Here is a 26,036-nt window from a genome sequence, read left to right as displayed (position 1 = left end):
GGTGGGAATGCATAAGCGAGGGATTCTCCCCAAGTCTGGCTCAGGGCATCTACGCCTTCCGGGTGGTCCGTCGGATTCAGGGAATAGAATCTGGGGACCTTCGAGTTCTTTCGGCTTGCGAAAAGATCTATACTGGGGGTCCCCCAACGCTGACAGAGATGGTCGAAGAGCTCTTCGTTCAGTTCCCACTCTGATGGGTTGATCTGTTGTCTGCTCAAGTACTCTGCTACTTCGTTCTGAGAGCCTTCTAGGTGTACTGCGGTCACCGGACTGTTCGTTGCGCCCACGCGAATATCCTTCCCGCTAGGGCCTGTAGTGGTTGATGTCTGGGCCCTCCCTGGTGCTTCAGGAATGCCACTATCATATTGTCGGATAGTACGCGGACGTGACAATTCTTTAGTACTGACTGGTTTCTCCGCAACGCTTCCCAGACCGCGAAGAGCTCTCTGAAGTTGGAGGATCTGGTCCTGATGTCTACTGGCCATCTCCCCTGGAAGATCTTCCCTTCTATGTGGGCTCCCCAACCCCACACGCTGGCGTCTGTGGTGACTACCACATATGGAGAGGTTGTCCATAGTACGCCCACCTGAAGGTTTCTGGACTGTGTCCACCACCGAAGGGATTCCCTTACTCTTTCTGGCAGCCTTAGGGGTCTGTCTAGCGATGCCTGACTTCTGTCCCACCTCGCGAGGATCTCTTTCTGTAATGATCTCGAGTGGAATTGGGCCCATCGGACACACTGGATGCAGGCCGTCATGAGGCCCAAAGACCTCCATTGCCTCTCTTATGGAGCATTGACGCCTCAACAGGTCTCTGGTTCTGGCCTGAATGGTCCTCTGCTTCTGCTCGGGTAGCCAAGATATTCTGTCGGCTGAGTCTAGAAGGACTCCAAGAAATACTTTTCTGGTCTCTGGCCTGAGGTCCGACTTCTCCCAATTGATCACCCAGCCAAGGAACTCCATTACGGTAATTGCTCGGTTTGTGTCGCGAATGAGCTCTTCTTTGGATCTTGCCACCAGTAGGAAGTAGTCTAAATATGGAATGATCACAATACCCTGATCTCTCAGGTAGGCCACCACTTCTAACACCAGCTTTGTAAAGATTCTGGGAGCTGAGGCCAACCCAAATGGAAGACACTGGAACTGGAAGTGGCAGGTCCGGGCCGGTAAACTGACCTCGAACCTTAGAAGCCTCTGGGATGAGGGATGGATAGGGACCTGGTAGTAAGCCTTTTTTAAGTCTAGGATACACATGACGGTGTCCCTGTCTATTAGGAGGATTGCGGATCGATTCCATCCGGAATCTCTTGTACCTGACCCAGGCATTTAGCGGTTTCAGGTTTATGATGGTACGAGCCTCGCCCAATGGCTTTGTGATCGAAAACAGGGAAGAGTAGTGCCCTCTTCCTATTTCTGTCGGGGGAACTGGTACTATGACCTTTGAGTCTACCATGTCCTGTAGATCCGTCCACATTGCGGAGTCCTCCAGGACAACAGTGGGGGCAATATATCTCTCGGGGGGAAAGAGAATAAAGCTCTATGCTGTAGCCTTCCACGATGGTTCTGAGGACCCATTGATTGTGGGTGACTCGGGACCAGTTTGTTGCGAAGTGGCGAAGTCTCCCCCCAATACCTATGGCGTCATTGCCTCCTCGATCTAGATGTTGATGTGAATGGGGGACCCTTGTTCCTCCCACCTTGGCTGAAGGAGCTCCTATAGGAGCTTCTATTGGACCTTGCCCAACCCCTGAATTCAGTCAGTCTCCTAGAAAAGGAGCCTCTCCGAAAGGGCTGGGGCCGCCTGGGTTTTTCCTCTGGAAAACCCTTATTTTTATCGGACACCAGCTCTAGAATGTTATCTAAGGCTGGCCCGAATACCCTCAGGCCCGAGAAAGGGATGGAGCATAGCTTAGTTTTAGAAGCGTTGTCCGCCGACCAGGATTTAAGCCAGACTGCTCTTCGGGCCGCCTTAGAGAGGGAGCTGTTTCTGGCTGCAAACCTTACTGATTCGGCCGACGTATCCGATAGGAACGCCGTGGCCAATTTCATGAGAGGAAGAGACGCTAGGATCTCTGATCTAGGGGTTCTGTTGGTTAGGCGTTCCTCCAACTGCCCCATCCACAAAAACATAGACCTGGCCACCGAGGTGGCTGCTATGTTGACTCTAATAAGAGCCGCCGACGTCTCCCATGCTCTTTAACAAGACGTCCGCCTTCCTATCCATCGGGTCTCGGAGACCTGATGAGTCTTTGAATGGGATGGCCGTTTTTTTGGTAACCTTGGCGACTGGGACATCTATTTTAGGGACTTCTTCCCATGCCCGGGTTTCCTCGGGATCAAAAGGCAGTCTATTTTTAAAGTCTCGGGAGAGTATCAACCGACGCTCTGCCTCCTTCCACTCCTCCTGGACCATCGTTTTGATGTGTTCACTTACGGGGAACACTACCTGTTTCCTGGCCACTAGTCCTCCAAACATCAAGTCCTGTCTGGACTGTGGTTTAGGGACTTCTTCTATTTGCATAGTGTCCCTGACTGCCTGGACCAACTCGTCCGTGTCCTCCAGTCTGAACAGGTACTTCCTGCTCTGATCCTGTCTATCCCCCAGGATCTCGCCTTCTTCCTCCTGATCCGAGTCCCGGAAGTCAGACTCCTCACTAGGGCTTGCTTCCGACTGTGGGTCTGCCTCCCACCTTGGACGTTTGCGACTCGGCCATGGGCTGGGGGACCGACGACGTGCGCGGCTGGCTGTAGAGGCCCGGACTTCCTCCCTTATCAGCGATCTCATTTCGGCAAGGAGGGATGGCTGTTCCTCGCCTATGACCCTTGAGGTACAGGGTCCGCATAGGGTCTTGTTATAGGTGTCTGGCAGCTTTACCCTGCATACGGGGCATCGGACTGATTTGGAGGTGGCTTTTGCCGGGTCCTTCACCCCCGAGGGGGATTCTGCCTGGGTTCCCTTCTCCTAACACAGAAGGGGCTCTACTTAGATCTGGGTTGTGGGGATGGATGGGGGAGGGTGGTCTGCGCTATGCGCACTTACCCCTCCACCTGCTGGCGTGTTTCCTTCCATCCTGGCGCGGTTCTGTAGAGCGCTGTGGGCTCAGAAGCGCGTGCTGTGGTAGTAGCGCACTATGTGGACCTCAGTAGCGCGCTGAGATTCAAGGCCGGCGTGTGACGTCACCGGATGTGACGCGTGACCTCTCGCGATAGGCCGCCGCCTCCTCCACTTCCTGCCCGGGCTGACCTGCGCGCGGCCCCCGCCTGCTATGGCGGCCTGTTGGAACCGTCGCCGACCGCGCCGATATCCTGTCGGTGCCCCCCTGGCCTGCCGCCGTGGGGAGCCGACCTCCGCCTGCTGCGGCGGTCTGCTGCATCCTGGTCCTCCCTCGGCCTGCCACGGGGGCCCAGCCTTCGCCCGATATGGCGGACTGCTTGAGTCTTCGCTCCTGCCTCCCAGGGCCGACCGCGCCATCCTTTTGTCGGTGCCCGTTCGGCCAGCCGCCTACGGGGAGCCGACTATCGCCTCTATGGCGGTCCGTCCTGGAGCTGAGAGCCTCCCATAGGGAGGAACGGCTCCCTCCAGGAGCGTCGTCCTGCTCCTGGCCTTTGGGGCAGAGGGACTCCCCTTGGAGAGTTTCGGCCCCGGGACCTCTTGACAGGGGAAGGCTTGGACTGGCCGTACGATCCCCTGAGCCCCTCCGGTAAGTCTCTCGTGTGTCCCTCCGTGCAGGGACAGGAAAAACACTGAGGGAAAGGGGGTAGGACATGACCTTTTAACCTCTCGTGTGCTTTTCCTGTCCCTGTAAGGAGGAGGACGTCCTCCATGGTGCTGTCAGGTGGACGTCCTGGAAAATACCGTTAACCGGTGAGTAACTACGACTTTTTCTCCAAATCATTGGTTCTTTGAGCAATATCTTGGATTTGATGTGTGAAATTGTCCACAGCGGATGATAATTCAGTTCTGAATGTTTTCTGAATGGTAGCCAGTAGATCCTCCATAGTCATTAGGATCATGTTTGTTGAGAGTATATAAGTGCCCATGGTGACAGACCTAGTGTGCCATACTCATAGTGCACCAGGGCTGTCCATGCCCTCCGTGCAGGGCACAGGGTAAATCCTACAGGACTTAACACGTTTCCAAAGCATCTCTACTGCATGTGCTATGGTCCGTGTACCCCTGTAGTATTCTGGGAGTGGGGAGGTGATTAGTCCAGCAAGTCAGAGCAACCAGAGGTGTTATAGCACAAAAAGAGAAGAAAAAATAAAAGTTGATACGAGCACTACACCAAGCGACCAGCAGATGGAGCCCCAATCATGTAAATGCAATGTGAGGCAGCTATGAGAGCTAACTGGGGACAAGGCAAAAAAGAGGCAGAGAAGAGAAAAACAAAACAAAACAAAAAAATATAATACAAAAACACAGATGGCTCTGACTCTGGGAGCCAGCAAATAAGGCTGCTGCAATCCTCTCAGTATCTCAATGCACTGGACAACAGTTCCTGCTATATTCCTGCAGCTGTTCCAGGTACTCTTATAGCCCCAGCAAATCACCCACTTTCAGGGTATAGTTTATCAATGTCCCCTTCTGTATTACCTCTCCGGCACCTCCACAATGTCCTCCGCTGGTCGCGCCGTCCGCCCGCTCCAAGCCACGGCCTCACCGGAGGTCCAGGCCTCAGGAGGTACCGCAGCCTCTCCTGGTTCACTCAGCGGTCCACAGAGGGCTCCCCATGCGCCCCAGCCGAACAGCGGGAAGGGGCAAGTATCCCATCCTCTCCACCCCCGGCGTCCCGGTCACAAAGAGGCTCCTGCGTCCGCAATCCAGCGATGAGCGCCTCAAGCAGGCTTCAGGCCCGAAGGTAGGCCTCCAACGTCCGCCTCGCCCCGGGACTCCGGGTGGGCCCGCAGACAGCAGGAGTCACCTGTCGGGTGCCCGCTAGATGGGCCGCAGAAGTTGTAGAATCGGGCGGATTATTTCAGCCCTGAAGGGAGCTCAAGCCGGCACATCCTTCTCCGGTCGCAAGCCCCTGGTGGCCACCTTTCATCATCCCAGGGATCCATTGCACTCTCCACCTCCTCCAGTGCCCATTGACAGCCCTTCCCCCCTGCCACACCGCCGGGATGATTTGCAGGCGTTTCTTCATGGGCACCACCATCTTGGATCCGGCGCCGCCCCCCTGACATCACGCGGGCACGCCCATTCCCAGCGTGCCTTGCACGTGATGCCAGAGAGGCATGACCCGGAAGCAGCCGTCCCTCCTGGATGATGTGGATGCCAGCAGAGGGAGGAGGGTGGTGCGGCAGGCACGGAAGAGCCTCTGGACCCCTGACTGTTATGAATGGGTCACCGAGGAGGATGGCAGGAACAGGCTAAGCCACCAGAAAACCAGAGAGGTTGGTAACTAAGCAGACTGCAGACCCCTGATCTTATCCACACAACGGCAGTAGCCGGGGAGCGTACCTACGATGCCCTAGACGCCTCGGCACAGCCGGAGAGCTAAGTCTAAAGCAAGAAAAGGTGAAATCTAAACTGCCCCGGAGCAGACCCCAAAGGAATAGACAGCCCCCAAACATATATTGTCGGTGAGACAAGATGATAACACATTTGCAGGTAGAAAAATAGACTGAGCAAATGATGGGGCCCAAACTGACTAGACAGGATAGGAAAGGAAAGACACTGTCTGCAATCACGCAAAAAACCCTGAAAGATCCAACACATTTGATGTACAAAAAACACTGAAGTCACACGACTTCGCCCCCACTATATCAGCACTACGGTATTAACTGGAAGCAAAGCAAAAGAGACCAATATAACAGGTGACTGAACAAACTGACACAAGCAGTAACACATGCAGAGGTGGTCCAGCACAGCCCCCAGCAGGAGCAAGATGAACCCACACAACAGAGAGACAAAACCAGATCAGATGCAAAGGATTAGCAAATGAATCACTTAGGCCTTTTTCACATTTCCGTTTCTTTTACGTCAGTGTAAATCCACCAGAATGCGAAAAAACAGATCCTTTTTTTGATGGATCCGCATTATCAGCTAGTGGTGGAAATTTAAAGGAACATGAGCGAGATAGATATATATATATATATATATATATATATATATATATATATATATATCTCAGGAGACATCAGACCTCTGAATGCACAGGAAGGCAATCACCAGCAGGGATTGCAGGAAGTCTGCAGACTTAAGTACTCCAATCCATAACCCCAGATCTCCAATCGTTATCTAGTGGCAGATCTCTCAAACTGGCAAACTCCACTACCTCCAGTAACCACCGGAGGGAGCTTTGGCTCAGAAGTCTGAGCCAAAGAATTCACAACACCTGACCATGCTGCGCTGATGCCCGCTCAGACGCTGAGCCCCCGGGGGACCCGCAGACGGCGCTTCCATCCCCAACACCCAGCGCACAGGCTCTGCCTGATCTTCCACGCTGGCAAGGGGGTGGGCAGGTATGCTTTCCTTGACCGCAGTCTTCAGCACATGGGTCCCTGTCAGGACAGGAAATCCAACTGAAGCAAGGGAGAGATACCGCCCTTTTATCTTCAGTAAGGTTCCTGTCCTGACTGGGCAGATCCCCCCCTCCCATGTGTGCCGTCATGGGAGACAGGAAAAGAATCAAATTCTAGCTTAACAGCCAACACTTTTGTAACTAGAATGACATGTGAAAAATCTTGAGTTCCCAGGATGTGGAGAAAGAATGAAGCTCTTAGCAGAAGTGCCAGATGTTTTATCTACTCATTTGTAGGCCAAAACAAGTCGATACAGATGAATGGCAAGCACCCATTGGTCCAGAATAGTAATCATCGATAAAGGCAATGATTAGAGTTCACTTTCAGAGGATGGGAGTTAGAGAGCTCTTCAGAAAGTCCCATAATTAGCAATTTTCTCTGTTTTCTGCCTTGCAAAAAGGTACGACAAATCATTAGACCGTTCATTTGTGCCACCAATTACATGTACAACATGGATTTTTGTCTGAACCCATCCCAATTTGTAAAACCCAAGTGAATTCAGAAAAAACCCCACACAAAAACACATCTGGACTCACCTGGAAAAATCCCAGAGAATGACTTCCCTATAGAACATCTTGTTCTTCTCCGCTTGACATAAAGGATCATTGTCCCGAGTCAAAACCAGAGCTTTGAAGAAGCTGACCGGCAAATGCATGCATTGCTTGAAAGGCATCATCATCTGCATAGAAGAGTGCAAACTTATCAAACTACAGTGCCTTGCAAATGTAATTAACCCCCAGAAAATCAAAAAGTTGTCAGGACTACAATCAAATACTGATTTCAGTTCCAGCACAAGTTATTTTTTATTTAGAAATAATTGGCTTACATAAGGATGTGATATATTGGTAAATATACAGTTTTTGGGGTGCCATTTTAAACTATGGTCTGGTTTGTATAACAGGGAAGGGTGTTATTGTCTAGCCATGCCCTGAAAAAAGCCATCGCATCGTAGTGAAACGCAAGTTAGGCTGTACATGTTATGTGAAATGCTGATTTTTAACTAATGACGACCATCTTCTGCAATTCCCTCATACACTGCAGTGCTAGACTCAACGTTCCCGTGTTCTGTACAAGAGCCACTGCCAGATGCTCCTATGGTTCCCCCACATGCTATGCCACTGTCCCCAGGTAGGCCCCACCTTTAGTGAGGACTGAATGCTGGGGTCAAAAAAAAAAAAAAAAAAAAAAAATAAAAAATAATAGGGCCCAGACTTATTTGGTGGATAAAGGAGCAGCCTATAGAAATACATTTGATCTACCCAAACTTACCTCAAGAAGACAGTCAGGGCATATGGGCCTGAGAAGTAAAAACCACAAATCAAACAACGTTGAGCAATTTTACAAAACCTAGATGGCGAAGATACATGGTGGGTGACTAAGCAGTCTTGTGAGTCCTCCGTAATTTGGATTTTTAGATGACCAGAGCTACATCAGTGGCTTTTTATCCAATACTCTGCTCTGTACAGAAGAGAGACAAGGGCCTTGAAATAGCAGTCTACAGATGGCATCTCTGCCTTTTGGACAAGTCTTTGGTTTGGCCGATATGAGAGCAGTCTTTCTGAAGAGCACATTTGCATGTCTTTCCTTCTATGAACCTTTGACTATAAGCTTACCTCCACACATCAGCTAGGGTTCTTTAGCAGAAACCCCACCCAAAGACCCACATCTTTAATAAATTAGCATGAAGCAGTTACACATTCAGCCTCCATTAAGACAAAATGTTAGTACCTGTCACAGAATTTGCATGAGAAAACCCAGGAGAAAAAGAGACTCTTCCGATAGCAGCTTGAACAAGTCTGGAAAACAAGTTTGTTAAAAAACAAATTAAACTTGATATTTTTCACCCATAAACCCACACTTCTTAAAGTTACCTTGCGGCCAGAGAAGTCTTTACTAGATGTAAACAGCAGCATCTCAGTTTTGACCATTGTTCTTCTTACAGGGATCAATTCAGAGATTGTTGGAGGAAGGCGAATCTTTGGAGTGCGCCAACTCTGGAATACACATGCCAAAAGTTTATCGATTGGGTCTGTACTTTTTGATAAGAATTAGTAAGGGGAATGTGGCACCCCTGAGGCTCAGTCGCCACAGAGGTACTGCACCTCCTCCTGAGGTGTGGTGCCCCACCATCCAGGTAAGTTGGAGGCTCCTGACCACGCTCCTACACTCGCACCCCACACAACAGAGTAGTTCAGCAAAGCCACATTGTGGCTCCTTGCTTAGAGAGTAGCAGAGCACCTTTGGTGGTTCTCTGCTTGGAACACTAAACGTGCTGGGAGGCGGGTGGAGTTGAGAATATATAAAAGAGCGGGAATGTTTAGGATTACAGGTCAGTCTTGGAGAGGAAGCCACTCAGAGAGGAGTGAGGAAAGAAGATCCCTGAGAGAGGGATGGAGGAAGGAGGTGCTGCAGCAGACCTCAGTGACCTGGGTCTGCTGGCACGGGAAAGGAAAGAAGGAGAAAGACATTGAACTGAAACCTGATCTTCCATAAGAGAGAGAGATTAGTACAGAACAAAGGAGTAAAAAGGGAACAGAGGCCGTGGGTTAGGAGAGAACCCTGCGTAGAAGTTCTAAGCGCAAGGCCGGGGACCGGTTCCCGAGGTTGTATGGATACTAATGGTCCTGCAGCAGACACCGGTGGAGTAGTGGGCTGTAAATGCAATACTCCCATCTAAGACTTGAGGCACAACAGCAACTTGGATAGTAAGCCGGGACTCAGGAGTGAGGACTCCCTGAAGCAGGCTACAGCTGTCTGCCATACAAGTAGAGTTCTTGGGAACATCTGTCAGGAGGAACTCCAGTGTAACTCAGTACTAGGAGATATTCACACTTAAAGGCGCTATAAGAGGAGACGTTCAGAAAGGTACATGTTGGCGGAGCGTTGGAAGGGAGCATTCCATCTTGCCTGGAGGTTGACTGAGTCCCTGACCCAGAGGACACGGCACGGAGGCAGGCACCTGTGTGTACTACAGACTGAGTAAAGCTTTGGAACTACAAGCTCTGGTGTCCTCCATTCATCCTTGCGCCAACGCACCCAGCACCGCTACATCTGGGTACCAGCTTCTACACCTTCTTGTGACTCTCCTCTTCCCCTACATCTACACTACCCTGGGGCTACAGCTCCACCTGTGGGGAGCTTCACCATCTTGGCTGCAACACACCACCAGCCCCAGAGGATCTGCATGCAGCGTCGGCCTAACATCTCACTTGCCGAACACCACAGGTGGCGCCACGAACTATTCCATTCACTACATTCTGCCATTCAATTTCCCCCATTAATTGGGCGCCCAGGGCCACGGACCGAGTCACCGCTGCTGTGACACATCCCGCCAACACCGGCCCGGTACCAAGTACCCCACAGCCTTGGAAGGGCGACCCAGGAACAAAAGGACCCAATGTGAAATTGCTGCCATAGTTACCCCGTTTCAGCTGATCGCAGGGATGTGTCGGCTGAAGGGCAGTCTTATCACAATTATTAACTCTCCGGTATGTCTGGGAGACTCCAGGAAAGGGGGGAGACCTCCTAGACACGTTGGCAAAACTCCCGGAAAGTCGAGTTCCCAAGAAATTTCTTGTGATGTTGAATGGAGCCTGGGCATCCAATCACATCTAGGTGAAAGGGGTAGAATCCAGGCACACAGGAGGCAAGTATGTGGAGGGGTATGGCTGTGATCCCCTCTTGAAAGACATTTTGAACTTTGTTCTTTGAACACCCACCTGTCTACGGCTGCTGCCTTCGAAGGAGCCCTCATAGGAGTTGGACCTTTTGTGGTAATATGTCGTCTGCTTCTGACAGTTTGAAATGCTGTTCATCCTCAAGTCCATCTGGGAGGAAGTCAGCATGGGGAAAAAGGATAGTTCTAGGGAGTAAGGACTGAAAATCAGCTCAAAAAAGGAAGAGTCACCAATCCATTTGGACAGTTTTGTGCCAATAAATTCCAATGACATGCCAACACATTTTTTGTGTGTTCTACCATGGTCCTGGCATTCCTTTTAGAAATTTACAGACAATTTGGTGTCACTATTCTCCTTGGCTTTGTATGAATGCACCTCTGACGTTACCAACTGGGGAATTGCGAGTGTGCAGACATTTCTAATTGGATAACAAAAGCTGTAGTTTTTACAGTGGAATCATGTGAATCTCTGCACACTCCTAAAACCTTAGTTTTTGCAGAAACTTCCCAACAGAGAGCTCATTCCATCTGTAGTTTACCAGAAATTATGAGATTCTCCTCCAGATTCCCCTTAATTACCGGTGCTGCTCAATGTCAGGTCAGAAAGCTTGTGTTCAGATGAAGATTCAGAACTACATTCAGGATGCCAGCTAACTCTGCCCTAAAGAAACAAAAAAAGCCAGCTATTAACTGGTATTTTTACATGTTACATAATCTGAACAATTTAAGCCCAACCATTAATTAGCAAATAAAAAAAAAAAATTACATCAATTCCATTGTCCGTCGGGGCAGCACCAGGCAGCAGACTCCACCTGCTCCCTATTCGGCAGCTGTGTAAGGAATATTCTCGCTGCACTGAGCACACATTGCTTGACATTTTAAATTCTTCATCTAAAAAGGAGGGAGGTGGAAAAAAAAAGAAAAAAAGCAAAAAAAAAAAAAACACAAAACAAAAAAATAGCATTGCTGAGTTTTTTTTATAGCCAGAATAATGAGACAACCTGAGAAGACAGAGGCTTTACAACTTTGCACTAGTTATTAGGTCGTTTTTATCTAGCGCTGTTCTGATGCATCTGACAGTTTTATTTAGATTCTGTGCCTTTCCATTTTTGATGGTCATCTCTCTCGTGTAAATAAATGTAGCCTTTTTAGCCAAGTGGGTGTGGTCCACGACTGTTCTGTGGGTGGTGTCTTAGGCTGTGTGCACACGCTGCGGATTAGGTGCGGATTCATCCGCGCGGATTTTGTAAAATCCGCAGGTCAAAATACCTGCGGTTTTACCTGCGGATTGCTCTGCGGTTTTGCCCTGTGGTTTTTCATCTCCTCAATGGAGGAGATGGCAAACCGCAGGAGAATCCGCAGAAAGAATTGACATGTCAATTCTTTCTGCGGATTGAAAACCGCAGATAATCCGCGCGGAAAATTCCGCACCGTCTGCACTGCGGTTTTTGATTCCCATAGGGAATCATGGTACTGTACACCGCAGCAGAAACTGCTGCGGGACCGCAGCGGCCAAAACTGCTGCGGAACCGCAGCAAAATCCGCAGCGTGTGCACACAGCCTTAGGCTGGTTTCACACTTGCGTTTTTTTGCGCTGGATTTTAGCGCTAAAAAACGCATGCGTTTTTTCCCCTATATTTTGCATGGGATGCGCTTATGTGCGCATACACATGCGTTTGTATGTGTTTTTCCGCGCATGCGTTTTTTTTTTGCGGTATGCGCTCGGGCGCACAAAATGCATCCTGTTGCATTTTTTGGGCGTCCGACTTGCCTCAAAAAAACGCATGCGCGCGCAATGCGTTTTTTTTTTTTACAGTAAGACACCCATTATAAGTCTATGGGTGCGCATATGTGCGCATTGGCATGCTTATGTATGCGTTTTTTGCGCATGCGTTTTTTTTACCATTAGTTAGACAATGGAATTTAGGGGTTTGGGTTAGAGTTAGGGTTAGTTAAGGGGGTTTAGGGTTAGGGTTAGTATGGTTTGGTTAAGGGTTAGGGTCAGGGTCAGGGTCAGTGTGAGGGGCCACCTAATATTGGAAAGAACGCAAACGCGGTAAAAACGCACTAAAAGCGCACACAAATGCATAAAAACGCTGCGTTTTTTTCATGCATGCTCATAAAAATGCTTGAAAAAAACGCCGCATTTGTATGCGTTTGTATGCGTTATTTCAATGCGTTTTTTGCGGGGAAAAACGCGCTGCAAGCAAGTGTGAAAGTAGCCTTAAAGCCCATGTTCACTTGGCTATGAGGACCTGATTTATACAAAAGGGTGAGGGCCATCTCAGAAAGAGAGTAGAAGGGAAAAAAACAAACAAACAAAAAAAACAAAAAAAAAACAAACAAACAGAAAATCACATACCAACATGTCAGAATTACTCATCACCTTGTATTAAACTTCTTTTCACATCAAAGGTGGATCTGAGAGTCTTGGAAGATTTAATTTCTGACATTAGTAGATCGTGCAGACTTGGCTCTTCCTGGGAACGTTCTTTCAACTTCCTTTCTGATGCCTTGGTGGGGAAAAAAAAAAAAGAAAAATTCCCAATCACCAACCATGTCATCCCACCAGTCTCATTATGTAGAGAGAAGGCTGTACCGGTTTCAGCATGTGTGTGCGAATGAGGTCTAAAATGACATTTTCTTCACTTCTGCTGGACTTGTTCAGATCACATTCCTGCAACAGAAGAGCTGATGTTTAGGACTCCATCTGTAGGATACTTTTTGTAAAGCAAGTGTCAAAATTGAGTTGCTTTAAAAAGAACTGCAATTTTATTTGCAGCTACTACTACCCCCCAGCTGGTTTACCATCTGTACAGAGCATGTCCTGTCATAGTGCATTGTAGGAAAATTTATATTGGAGTGAGGTTGTAAAAAGAAATACAAAGCTCAGAATGCAGTGCATCATACACCAACACTTAAGAGAATTCTGAATGGAGCTTTAGACGTGACTAGTGTATATATAAGATTATTAACCCCAGTACAGGATAAGCGACGTATTACCTTCACCGGTCGCAGGGTATATCTCTTAGACCGGATGTCGTCCATCAGGAGCTCATATGGCGTAAGTGTATATACTATGGGCAGCGCATTGTAGGAACGCTGATCAATGCTTCGGAGACTGACTCCAAGCCTCAGCTCATTCATCACATCGCTCCATAGGGCTCCCTATTAGGAGGGGGGGGGGGGGCAAAGCATGTCAGATGATATACATTAGCCACATCCAATTCTTTAGTGACCCACAATCAGTGATCCATATTTATGGAAAAAATGTTATTTACTATACTGATAAGTGTAAGGGTGTGTGTCCACGTAGCGTTTAAGCGTTTCCGCAGCACTTTTAGACAAGCGTTTCTGCTGCGGAAACGCTTAAGAAAAGCATCCAATTAATTATAGTGGAAAACGCACATGTTGTGCTAATGGTGCGTTTTTTTCCGCTGCGGAAATGCCAAGCAGAAAAAAACGCAGCATGTTCATTAATTTTGCGGAAGCACACACCTTTCCGCATACATTCAATTGTATTGCAAAAATGCATAGGAAAACGCATGCAAAAACGCTTAAGGCTGTGTGTCCACGTAGCGTTTAAGCGTTTCTGCAGCGCTTTTAGACAAGCGATTCTGCTGCAGAAACGCTTAAGAAAAGCATCCAATAGATTTTTAATGAAAAATGCACATGTTGTGCCAAGGATGCGTTTTTAACCGCTGCGGAAACGCTTAGTGATTAAAAACGCAGCATGTTCATTGGTATTCCGCATACCATCAATTATATGGGCAAAAACGCTTAGGAAAACGCATGCAAAAACGCTTGACAAACGCGTGTAAAAAACGCATGCGTTTTCCCGGGAGAAGGTTGGGAGATTCTGCTCAGGTTTATTCTGCTTCAGAATCGCTACGTGGGCACAGCCTAACAGCATCAAGAACGCTTACAAAAGCGCTTCATAAAACGCATGCGTTTTCCCGGGAAGAGGGTGTGCGTTTCCACTCAGGAATATTCTGCATCAAAACGCTACGTGGGCACTTAAAGTTTTATGCTGGGTGTGCAAAAGAAAAAAAGAAATGCCACAAAGCAGAGATGCTTTCAACTGGAAGTGATAAGTTGTACACACAAAAAAAAAAATAAAAAAATCTAACAATGAATAAAAGTAATCCAAGTCAAACATTTGACGTGACCACCCTTTGCCTTCAAAAACTGTCCAAGTGTACCTAGAAGAGTTAATGAAGGATCTTGGCAGGGAGGTTGCTCCAAAATTCTTGGAGAACTAACCACAGATCTTCTGTGGATGTCTCTTGTCCAAATCCTTCTGTCTCTTCATGTAATACGACATCAAGGCTTTGTGAGACCGTATCACCACTTCCAGGACTCTTCAGTTCTTTACACTGAAGATTGCTCTTAATGACATTGGCTGTATGTTTGGGGGGGGGGGGGGTCATCCTGCAGCTGAATAAATTTACAGACACCTCCCTGATGGATAAGCTTCTGCCTGTATTTCTCAGCATTGAGGACACCATTTACCCTTTCCAAATCCCCAACACCAGTTACTAAAATGCAGCCAGAAACATAAATGACCCTCCACCATGCTTCACTGTACCTGTAGACACTCAGTCAGGGACTTAAATGACTTCTGTTACAGACAAATATTTCATGTTGACTCATCCATCAATAGCACCTGCTGCCATTTTTCTGCACCCGATTTCCTAAGTTTTCAGGCACAGTTGAGTCACTTGGCCTACTTTCAATGTCAATGGTATGCTTTTTGGCTGTAATTCTTCCATGAAGACCACTTCGCGCCAGACTTCTCTAAACAGTAGGTGAGTTTAGCTGGATCCTACATTTTGCTTCCAGTTCTTAGTTGAAGGTACTGCTGGATATCTTCTGATTTCAAATGGAAGTAAGCGTAGTGCATCGTTTATGTGCTGCACTAAGTTTTCTTGGCCAACCACTTTGTCTACAGTTTTCAGTGATAACAGGCAAAAGCTTACCCACCATGTAATATCAGGGAGACATCTGACTGGCTCCAAATTTATTCTGCAGCAGGACAACGACCCCAATGTCACGAATAACGTCAGTGTAAAGGAGGAGAAGGAATCCTGGAAGTGATGATACAGCCCCGCAAAGCACTGATCTCACATCATCCACTCTGTCAGGGATTACATGAAGAGACAGAAGGATTTACACAAGCCTAAGATGTAGGTCTCTCGTTCATTCATTTTGCATTTTGTTAATATAAGACACTTATTTTTAAAGCATTCCTCTCTTGCAACATAAATATATTTTGCACATTGTGTTTGTAAGAAATATATAGTGAACCAAGACATTGATTTCATACCCAGTTATCATACTTTACAAGCATTTCATCTTCTAGTTCATCTTTTGATTCCAGTCTCTTCAAACTCTGTAACCAGAAAAGTAGAAAATTAAGCCATGGCGGCCAAGATGCACCGGTTACGACAATTGGGACTCTGGCATTGGTGTAGGAGATGTTGGCACCTGTTTGGCAACCTGTATGGTTTGCAGGAGACTATGAATCATCTTATATTCATTGTACTGGATGCGACACATGTCTTTGTAGTGGGTGGAAGCCTCCGAAGGAACAAACAGTCTCTCGGCACATTCCTATAGAAAGATAGGTGGTGACTGGGTTAATTTTGTCCAGATTTCTTTAAAATCTTTCAAAAAAAAAACGGCCCTAGATTTCCTGTAATGGAAACCTCAGATGCCAAGAGGTTCTTGACCCTATATATCTAGCTGAAGTTCCCGGTGCTGCCCGGGCATAGTAACTAACTGTGGATAGTTATAACAAGTTATAATTATCCTCCATCCCATAGTCCCATGCCCATATACCCATCACACATCCTCCATCCCATAGTCCCATGCCCATATACCCATCACACATCCTCCATCCCATAGTCCCATGCCCATATACCCACACATCCTACATCTCATAGTCCCATGCCCATATACCCATCATACATATCCACCATCCCATATTCCCGTGCCCATATACCCATCACATCCTCCATCCCATAGTCCCGTGCCCATATACCCATCATACATATCCTCCATCCCATAGCCTAGTGCCCATATACCCATCACACATCCTCCATCCCATAGTCAACCATTATGACATCATAATGAGCGGTGGGGCTTGCAACCTATGATGACATCAGCGTCGCCATGGCAACCATTATGACATCATAATGAGGGGCGTGGCTTGATACACTTTTTCCCCCATTATGTAGATAGGGGCAAAATTGTTTGGTGAATTGGAACGCGCGGGGTTAAAATTTCGCCTCACAACATAGCCTAGGACACTCTCGGGGTCCAGACGTGTGACTGTGCCAAATTTTGTGGCTGTAGCTGCGACGTTGCGGATGCCAATCCCGGACATACACACATACATACACGAGCTTTATATATTACATTGCCTTAAATTGTCTGTCATCCACTTCCGTCTGGATGTCCCCAAATCCCACAATCCACTGTGCCGCACCGGAAGTACGCCAACTGCCATTTTGGGACACCCAAGTGATGCCGCTCGGATCCAGGACGCAGCTGCAATCCCGAAAGCTGCTGGGATCCCAGCTGCCTCTCAGACCCAGGCCACTGCGATCCTGACCGCCACTGGGATACCGACCGCTGCTTGGATCCCAGCCACCGCTCAGATCCCAGCTGCCGCTGTTGCGATCACGAGGCTGTGAAAGGGGTGCAATGAGAGGACATAACGAGAGGGGTGTAATGAATGGGTGTAATGAGGGGGGAGTAATGAGAGGGATGCCGGCCCCAGATCCCCGCCAGGACCCACCTCCTGACTACATGCACCGGATCCCACCGCTGCCTGCCCACCCACCTTTGTGCAGTCACAGCCTACAGGAAAGACTGCAGCTTGAGGCCTATGCTGGAGAGTGGGTGCGGCCACCCTCTGGTGGCACCACACAACTTCTCCAGCACAGGCCGCAAAACACCGTCTTTCCTGCCAGTTGTGACTTCATGGAAGTGGGTGGACTGCCACCCCCAGCGCCACAAAGCTGCCCCATCGTGATAGCATCGGGCACACATCTAGTAAAGCATAATTCTGAATGCGTTGTCATCCAAGATCACAAGTAAGAATCATAACAGAAGGCGATTTAATGGGATCTCCACCCCATCATCTTTCCAACCAACCTGCGTGGATGATGCAGTACCTTGATGATGCTATTCAGGGTGAAGGGCTGCCTCTTTACTGCGGGGGAGTTGTTGTTAGGAGTATTAAAGTCCAACATATACAAGAGGAGGTTGTCCAGGGAGTTACTCAAAACACGCTCCATCTCACTGCCAAGACCCCAGTCCAGAGCCATGTACACCGCCTTCCCGAGACGCTCTATAACCTGCAGGGTACAGGAAGTGGACTGTCTGCTGAACTGCTGTATCTAATAGAGTCACGTCATATGCCGACATCAGCATATACAGGTGCTTCTCACAAAGTTAGAATATCAAAAAGTTAATTTCAGTTCTTCAGTACAAAAAGTGAAACTCATTATATAGAGTCATTACAAACAGAGATGCATTTCAAGTGTTTATTTCTGTTAATGTTGATTATGGCTTACAGCCAATGAAAACCCAAAAGTCATTATTATCTCAGTAAATTAGAACAAAAAACACCTACAAAGATGATATTTTAATTTTGTGACAAGCACCTGTATGTCTCCTGGATGTGTTGTAGAGGACGTATGTTCATCTGAAGTGCATTACGACGCAGAGACCCATTGGGTTCCATCGCAATACAAGCTGCCACCAGAGAGTGGCAGAGGATGTCAGCATGCAAGTCTTCGGGGGGTGCATGGCAGTGACGTCATGCACTGCCTATCGCTTGCGTGCTGAAGTCAGCTGCCAGCTACAGAAGAGGATGCCGCGCGGCACGGGAGCAGGGTAAGGTGTGCTTGGATAAGTCCAACATATAAATCCAGCTCACCAGAAATAGCATTCCAGCATGGGAGCACAGGACCGCTGTGTCCAAGCGCCTGATCTAAAGTAATAAAGATAAATGTCCAGCTCCACTATATAGTGAAAATGCAAATCCTTTATTCACTTAATCCATACAAGCGAGGTTAAAAGCCAGCATAAAAACAACAAGGCTTGCGTTCTACGCGTTTCAAGTGACTAAGCACTCTTAATCATGATTAAAGGTACTGTCACACTTAGCGATGTACCAGCGATCCCGACCAGCGATATGACGCGGTCAGGATCGCTGGTACATCGCTAAGTGGTCGCTAGTGAGCTGCCACACAGGCAGATCTCACCAGCGACATCGCTGGGGACGGGGGTCGCTACTTACCTGTCACACTAGGCGATCCTGCGTCCTCCCGCCCGGCTCCACGCGTCGCTCGCCTTCACAGCAGGAAGCGCCGCAGGAAGCTGACGACGAGAAACGGTCCTGAACGTTCTCGCGCGATCAGCGATAACCAGCGGGGGAGCCGGTCTGAGGTAAGTATCAGACACAGCGATATCGCTAGCAATATCGCCATAACGTCACTAGTTATAGCGATATCTCTTAGTGTGACAGGCCCTTTAGAGTGCTTAGTCACTTGAAACGCGTAGAACGCAAGCCTTGTTATTTTATGCAGGCTTTTAACCTCACTTGTATGGATTAAGTGAAAAAAGGATTTGCATTTTCACTATATCGTGGTGCTTAGATAAGACGCCATCAGGAGTACGCTCATGTCTTAGGCTGGTTTCACATTAGCGCTTTTTAAGCGCACGCACGGCTGGGGGTAGCTCCGCCCCCGAGCCGGCTCTCTGCCCGGCGTGCCCGCCCCTTGCTTGTAGCGCCGCCTCCTAGCGCACAGCGGCGCCTGCGATCGGCGCACCCTATCTTTAGCATTGGGTGCGCAGATCATGCGCAGGCCGTGCGCTAGTTGCGCTTTGACCTGCGCTGCGCACTTTTGACGGTGCGCCGTGCGCGCCAAAATCCGAAAAGTTTGATTTTGGAGCGCACGGCGCACCGTCATAAGTGCGCAGCGCAGGTTAAAGCGCAACTAGCGCACGGCCTGCGCACCCTATGCTAAAGATAGGGTGCGCCGATCGCAGGCGCCGCTGTGCGCTAGGAGGCGGCGCTACAAGCAAGGGGCGGGCACGCCGAGCAGAGAGCCAGCTCGGGGGCGGAGCTACCCCCGGCCGTGCGTGCGCTTAAAAAGCGCTAATGTGAAACCAGCCTTAATCGAGTATTTTTGGTGTGATCAAAAAAAAAAAAAAAAATGCTCAAGTTGCGGCTGCATGTCTCACAGCTGTTCGACAGGGAATATATGCAAGTATTACCTAAAACAGGCAATCTGTGTGTTGCGGCTGTCGAACAACCACAAAACATACAGCCGCGGTGGGTCAAGCATGTTTTTTTCAAGTGTGCCAAAAGATTCTCGATTAGGACACAAGCGTACTCTGCCTTATCCGAACACGTTCACTCATCACTAGTCTACTATATAATCGTCTAATTCTGTTTGTAACGGAAATCCCGCGTCGCTGATAGGATGCGCCCGGCCACGTCCAATCAGCAACAAGCGCAGTCCTGCCGCGAATTGGCGCAGAATTCAAACGACGCACGCCACCGTCGGGAGATCTGCTGATTTCCCGAGGGTTGCCGTGGGTCATCTCCTGCCGCACGGAGGTCAGTGGCGACACAGCCGGGAGATGACCGGTGCTAGCCAGTCATCTCCCCGCTGCGGAAATATCCCGACCGGCGCTAGCGATCTCGCTCAGTGTGGAATCTGTCACCGGAAGTTGCAGGCCTATGTAAATGGCCTGGATCCAGTCCAATGGGCGGTGTTTCTTTTTTCTCCACCCCATCCGTGACCTCCGTCCGAGCTCTTCTCCGGTATTCTTCTCCATCATTCGCGCGTGCGCAAAGCAATCTTGCGTCGCGCACGTGCAGTATGCTTTGCCCAACTGCGAGCAAAGCCAAAAATTACTGCGCATGCGCTGGTAGACTATGTCACAGCTAAATACTTCCAGGACATAGTGTACCGGCGCATGCACAGTAATGATTTTCGTCTTTGCCCGCAGTTGGGCAAAGCATACTGCGCATGCGCGAAGCAAGATCGCTTTGCGCACACGCGAACGATGGAGAAGAATACCGGAGAAGAGTGCGGACGGGGGCCTCGGATGGGGTGGAGAAAAGAGAAGAAACACTGCCCATTGGACCGGACTCAGGCCATTTACATAGGCCTGCAACTTCCGGTGACAGATTCCCTTTAAACTACATACATATTCTAGAATACCCGATGCGTTAGAATCGGGCCACCATCTAGTTACTATATAATGGAGGGGGATACGCATATTGTTATAGGATTAAGAATGCTACAAGAGCCCATACATCTGACCAACATGCAGGGGGAGGAGACTAGGTACAAATTCTGCGCCTGGCCCATTGGACTCTAGTTATGCCATGAAAATAAGTAAAAAATATGTATTATATTTATATATAATATATATTTTCATGGCATTTTTATATATCTCCATATACTGTATGGTGATCTGCTATATCTCATGTGAGGTCCTGTCAAGTGAGCACTGAATCTAATTCCATCACATGAGACAGTCTGATGAGCTGTTGCATCTAATCCCATGTATACTACTATCTGCCATGCAGAATATATAATCCCAGCACATGCAATACTGTCTGCTGACCCAGCATTTCTAAGAAGACATACCTTTTTCTCAGACAGTTTTGAGTCCTTTGCATCTAGAAACCAGAAGATGAAGAATTTAGGGGCAGAATACATACAGACTGCTGATAATTATGTATCAGTCTTCTTCTGGAGTGCATATTAATAGTGACCACTAGGGGGCACTTTATAATTGGGAACATGTGTTTATGTACAGCAGTGGCAGTCATCCATCAGAATGACTTGCTATATAGAGGAGGCAGCAGACATGCCAGTCACTCTTGGGCCCTGGAACACTTGGAATCCCAAAAGTTGTGGTCGTCATCTTTGACTGCATTCAATATTTAAGTCTCATTGTGCAACCTGCAGGTAGACAAAGGATAGTTCTACTGCAATAATTAGCAACATGTGACCTTCCAGTAAATGAGATACTACAACTCCCAGCAGTACCATCTATAAGCACACTTAAGTATTGAAGAGTTTAACCAAGGCTTGATTTGGGGCCTACAAGCTTCAAAAGTTGCACCATCGTTCGGCCATCTTGTAACACACAGTCACCTAGAAGGTGAGGCCAGGGTACCTATGGCTCCCTATGCCAGATGTTTCAAATATATCTTTATCCTTAAGAAACCATAGAAGCGGCAACCCCTCACTTTCCGCCTCACTTACCAGTCGAGTCCACAAAAGACACGTCCCCGTCTTGGTGAATGTAGATGTGCTTTGCCCCAGTCAGCACTGGGAAACATCCATCTCCCAGTATCATCTGCCGCAGTTTGCAGCTGCACTGGTAGCACAGGGCCCAGGCCTGCTCCTCGCTGACCGGCTGTCCAGACTCCTTTAATATGTCCATCAGCCTCACTTTACCATGAAGCTCAGTGGGCCTCGGCTCATTCATGATTCCCCCCCAAAAATCTCTCCCTCCCTATTCTAAAAGTCAGTTTCTAATGTCCACCAACACAAGACCGTCTTACATGCAGTGCTTTGTCAGCAGGAGCCATCCTGCCTTCTTCTTATAGACCACAGACCATTTCAATCTCCACAATTAACACTCAGCTTTAACCCTTTATCTGCATGCAGACTGCAGGGTCAGAGCAAAAACGCCCCAAAACTGCACTTTTTCTGTGATTTGCAAAAATCGTGGCAAAAAAAAAATGCATACAGCTTTATAATAAATCTATAAGGAAAAGTTCTCCATCTTTTTATTAGACTTTGTGTTCCAGTTCCTCATCATTTTCATGATCACTGCTTGCTGTCTATGAATGGAAACCTTCTTGTTTACATCCAGCGGCTGAAAACCCTTCTTGACTTATCATGTCTCCCAGGGTTCGCTTGGACAAGTGCTATCCTGTGTTTTATCAGATAATACTTATAGCGGTGTTATTTTACGGGGCAGTGCAGATCTGCTTTTTTTTTTTTCATACTGATTCGTCATGAGAAAAAAAAATTGCAGCATACTTCAAGTGGCTCCGCAAATTGGATCGCACTCATCCTATAAGGTCTATGAGTGCATGGAAAACATCAAAATGCATGTATTCGAATGACATACCGTCTTTCCCTGACTACCATGACAACTTCTAGCCAGGACTCGTCTGCAAAGACACATTTGACTTCCCACATTTCCAGCACTGTATCCATCTAGTCCCATCCCGCAAAAAAAAAAAATCGTCATCCTACTGTCACCCCAATACTGAGCCACTGCTGCTGTATGTGTCCTTATTACTGCACCTGCTGTGACACAAAAACAGCGCTCCTCTTATTGCTCCACATAATAATGCCCATCTTTGTGTCCTCTATATTGTAAAATATTAATGCCCTAGAAAATAGTGCTCACATTTTGCCCCCCCCAAAAATAATGCCCCCGCTGTGTGTTCCTTTGACAGTCACAATAACACCAGTGCCCCTATAACAATAAGTAACCATTTAACTTTTAATATTGTCCCCTGAGTTCCCCCCTGCACAGTTCCCATATACACAATATGATGGCCGCACAGCTCTCCTTTCCAGTATAGTGAGCACACACAGCTCCCTTATAAACACTATGATGTGTCCATAGCTACCCTATACACAGTGTAATGCCCCCACACTGTGCAATGGCCCCCACAGTAATAATAATCTTTATATAGCACGAACATATTCCGCAGCGCTTTACAGTTTGCACACATTATCATCACTGTCCCCGATGGGGCTCACAATCTAAATTCCCTATCAGTATGTCTTTGGAATGTGGGAGAAAACCGGAGAACCCAGAGGAAACCCACGCAAACACGGGCAGAACATACAAACTCCTTGCAGATGTTGTCCTTGGTGGGATTCAAACCCAGGACTCCAGCGCTGCAATGCTATCCACTGAGCCACTGTGCTGCCCACAGTAGACCACACACTGTATGATGGGCCCCTTAGTAACTCCCACGTTGTATAATGGCCCACACAATAGCCCCCACACTGTAAGATGACCTTCTTAGAAGCCCCTTCATTGTATTAGGGCCCACTTAGTAGCCTCAACACTGTATGATGGCCCTCATATAGACATATACATATACACATCTAACCCCGAGAAGTCCATTGGGAGATAGCAGCAAGGTGCAGGCGGACCGACACAGTGAAATCATTGCGCGAGAGCACGTAAAGGATGTCAGAGTCCTGGTGAAATGGTGTTTTCATTTCATGCCGCCTAGAACCTGCTGTTCTTCAGGCTGCAGGCCTAAGGCGACCTGTGGCCTACAGAATAGAGGGTAATAGTGCAGGTAGACCGTGTGTACCTGCTCTACTGAAGAATTTAACTGTATCAGCATGCTATGCTTGTCTATACAGTTAAGACTGGCGGTTTCCAGGTAAGTCACTCCAAGTCAAGAAGACCAATCCCTTGCCCCTCCTGGTAGCGAAGCTATTGGATAGGGGATAACTTCCCGATCGATGAGGGTCCAACTGCTAGAGCCACCCTTCAGCAATCCAGAGAATCATGGGGTTCTGAAGAGCCCCATGTGAATGCAGCACAGATCGATCACGCTCGTTTTTATGTGAGTGCCGAAGACGAGCCGAACACAGCACTCAGCTATCTCATTAAGAATGAATGGAGTGGAGGTATGCATGATTGACCAGTGTTCCATTCACATGGGGGTCTTCCAAGCCCTGGTACTTGGGAATGATTGGGGTCCCAGCAGTGTTATTGGGTAAAAACAGTGGTTCTCCAGCATTGATGGAAAAACAGGTAAGTATAAGGGTCAGGGCCGGCGTCAGCACCCGGCGTACCCGGGCAAGTGCCGGGGCCCTGGCGAGACGGGGGGACCCACACGATAACTGAACAAGTTTTTTTATTCATAAATCCGGGGTCGGTCCCCCGCCCTCCGCAAAACATCATACTCACCACTATCTGTTTTCCTGTGAAAGCGCGCGGTCCACGTTGTCGCTCATTAAGGTCATGAATATGGACGGCACTCCACTCCCATAGGCGTGGCGCCCATATTCATGACCTTAATGAGAGGTACCACGTGACCACGCGCTCTCACAGGAAAAAAGTTACCGGCGCCTGGACTCAGGTGAGCGGCGTTGGGAATGAGCAGGGGGGATGAGCCCAGCCCCCATGGGAGATGAGAGTGAGCTGGATGGCAATGAGCCCAGCGGGGGAGATGAGAGTGAGCGGGGAAATGAGAGGGAGTGGGGGAAGGAAATGAGCCCAGCGGGGGGGAGATGAGAGTGAGCTGGGGGGAGATGAGCCCAGTGGAGATGAGAATGAGCCCATTATTCTCTATGGGGCATATTCTATATGTACATAGCATTATATGGGGCCCATTATCCAGTATGGAGCATTATTTAAGGCCCATTATCCTGTTTGGAGCATTATATGGGGCCCATTATCCTGTTTGGAGCATTATATAGGGCCCATTATGCAGTATGGAGCATTATATGAGGCCCATTATCCTGTTTGGAGCATTGCATGGTGTCTATTATTCTGCATGGAGCATTATATGGGGCTCATTATCCAGTATGGAGCCCATTATTCTGTATGATGCATTATATGATGTCCATTATTCTGTATGGAGTATTATATGGAGCCAATTCTGTATGAAGTATCATATGTTGTCCATTATTCTGTATGGAGCCCATTATTCTGTATGGATCATTATAGTGGGCCTGTTATTCTGTATGGAGCATTATATGGTTTCCATTATTCTGTATGGAGCATTATATGAGGCCCATGTTCTGTATGGAGCATTATATGATGCCATTATGTAAAGAGCATTATATGAGGACCTTTTTTCTGTATGAAGCAATATATGGGGTTCATCATATGTGTTAGGTTCCTGTTGCTGCACAGCAGGAATCCCAAGCCCTGCTCCCAGCGGTCTCCCATTCCTCTCCAGCCACAGAGGAGGTTGCTCAGCAAGCTCGTCGGTCCCGGCGCTCTGCCCAGACTAGTTCCATGGGTTTGCTTGCTGCTGCTACCTCTGGCACAGCTATGGCAATGCATGCTGCTCAGCAGCGAGACTCTCCAGGGACTAAGTCCCCATGTCGGGCCACTGAGCATGCCCATGGAGTGATCTCCCATTGGAGATCAAGGGTCACGTGCTCAGGTCCTGCTCGTGTTTGGATTGGCCCATCCGAGAAGCCAGGAAGGTCCCGGACGCTCGCGGCTATAAAAGGTTCGCATGGCCGCTCGGCCATGCGCTAGGATAGACTGTATTTTCAGACTATGAGGAGTGAGTGGTGTATGCACGTATGAATGTCTCTGGTGACTGACTCATTATGAAACCCCTACCCTTGGTACGCATGTGTTGTGCAGCCTAGCCTGCTAGCGCCCAGGCTTAGGTGTAGGTAGGTCAGAGTCTGAGTCAGGCATTAGGCATCGTCAGTGACTTGGCATGCCTCAGTGCACGTGCTCCACACTCCATTGCCAGCGTCTATAGCGGCGTTCGTGGCAGCGACACCACACGCTCAGAGGGCCTAGAGGGACTCTAACCCCGTGTCCTTGGGGTAGAGTTCTGTGGCCGCTTTCTGTGCACTCTTTGGCCGGGCTCTGTGAGCTAAACAGGCCCCGGTACTTACGTTCAGCGATTGTGTGGCTCTGTGAATTAACAGAGTTCGCTCTTGTTCACACTGGGTGACGTAACCTTCGTGTGACTGTTTTCACACTGCTTTATTCTCCCGCCATTACCTAGCAGCAGTGTACCACCTCTGCACGGTGGACCCCGGGCTGGGAACGCA

At 48.4% G+C, this 26,036-nt stretch overlaps 1 protein-coding gene across 4 annotated transcripts in view; it reads right to left on the bottom strand.

Moving 5' to 3' along the window:
• Window positions 1–21,881, bottom strand: part of LOC141094758 (protein spire homolog 1-like) — a 45,264-nt gene extending 23,383 nt beyond the window's left edge. The window contains exons 1-15 of one of the 4 annotated variants that reach the window (XM_073580689.1): window positions 21,806–21,881; window positions 20,880–20,911; window positions 17,382–17,564; window positions 15,688–15,813; window positions 15,527–15,592; window positions 13,204–13,368; window positions 12,800–12,877; window positions 12,587–12,713; window positions 10,967–11,091; window positions 10,780–10,861; window positions 10,244–10,386; window positions 8,396–8,518; window positions 8,253–8,320; window positions 7,794–7,821; window positions 7,061–7,203 (exon numbers count right to left, since the gene is read on the bottom strand). In XM_073580689.1, coding sequence (XP_073436790.1) covers window positions 7,061–7,203; window positions 7,794–7,821; window positions 8,253–8,320; window positions 8,396–8,518; window positions 10,244–10,386; window positions 10,780–10,861; window positions 10,967–11,091; window positions 12,587–12,713; window positions 12,800–12,877; window positions 13,204–13,368; window positions 15,527–15,592; window positions 15,688–15,813; window positions 17,382–17,534 — 1,427 coding nt within the window. In that variant the 5' untranslated portion in view covers window positions 17,535–17,564; window positions 20,880–20,911; window positions 21,806–21,881. The other 3 variants (XM_073580687.1, XM_073580688.1, XM_073580690.1) reach the window with 3 other exon arrangements.
• Between the last annotated feature and the right edge of the window lie 4,155 nt (window positions 21,882–26,036).

Source organism: Dendrobates tinctorius, unplaced genomic scaffold, assembly GCF_039654945.1.
Source record: "Dendrobates tinctorius isolate UK_male_01 unplaced genomic scaffold, ASM3965494v1 ptg000065l, whole genome shotgun sequence".
Taxonomy (NCBI): domain Eukaryota; kingdom Metazoa; phylum Chordata; class Amphibia; order Anura; family Dendrobatidae; genus Dendrobates; species Dendrobates tinctorius.
The sequence above is the reverse complement of the archived record's forward strand: the minus strand, read 5'-3'. Positions and strand labels throughout refer to the sequence as shown.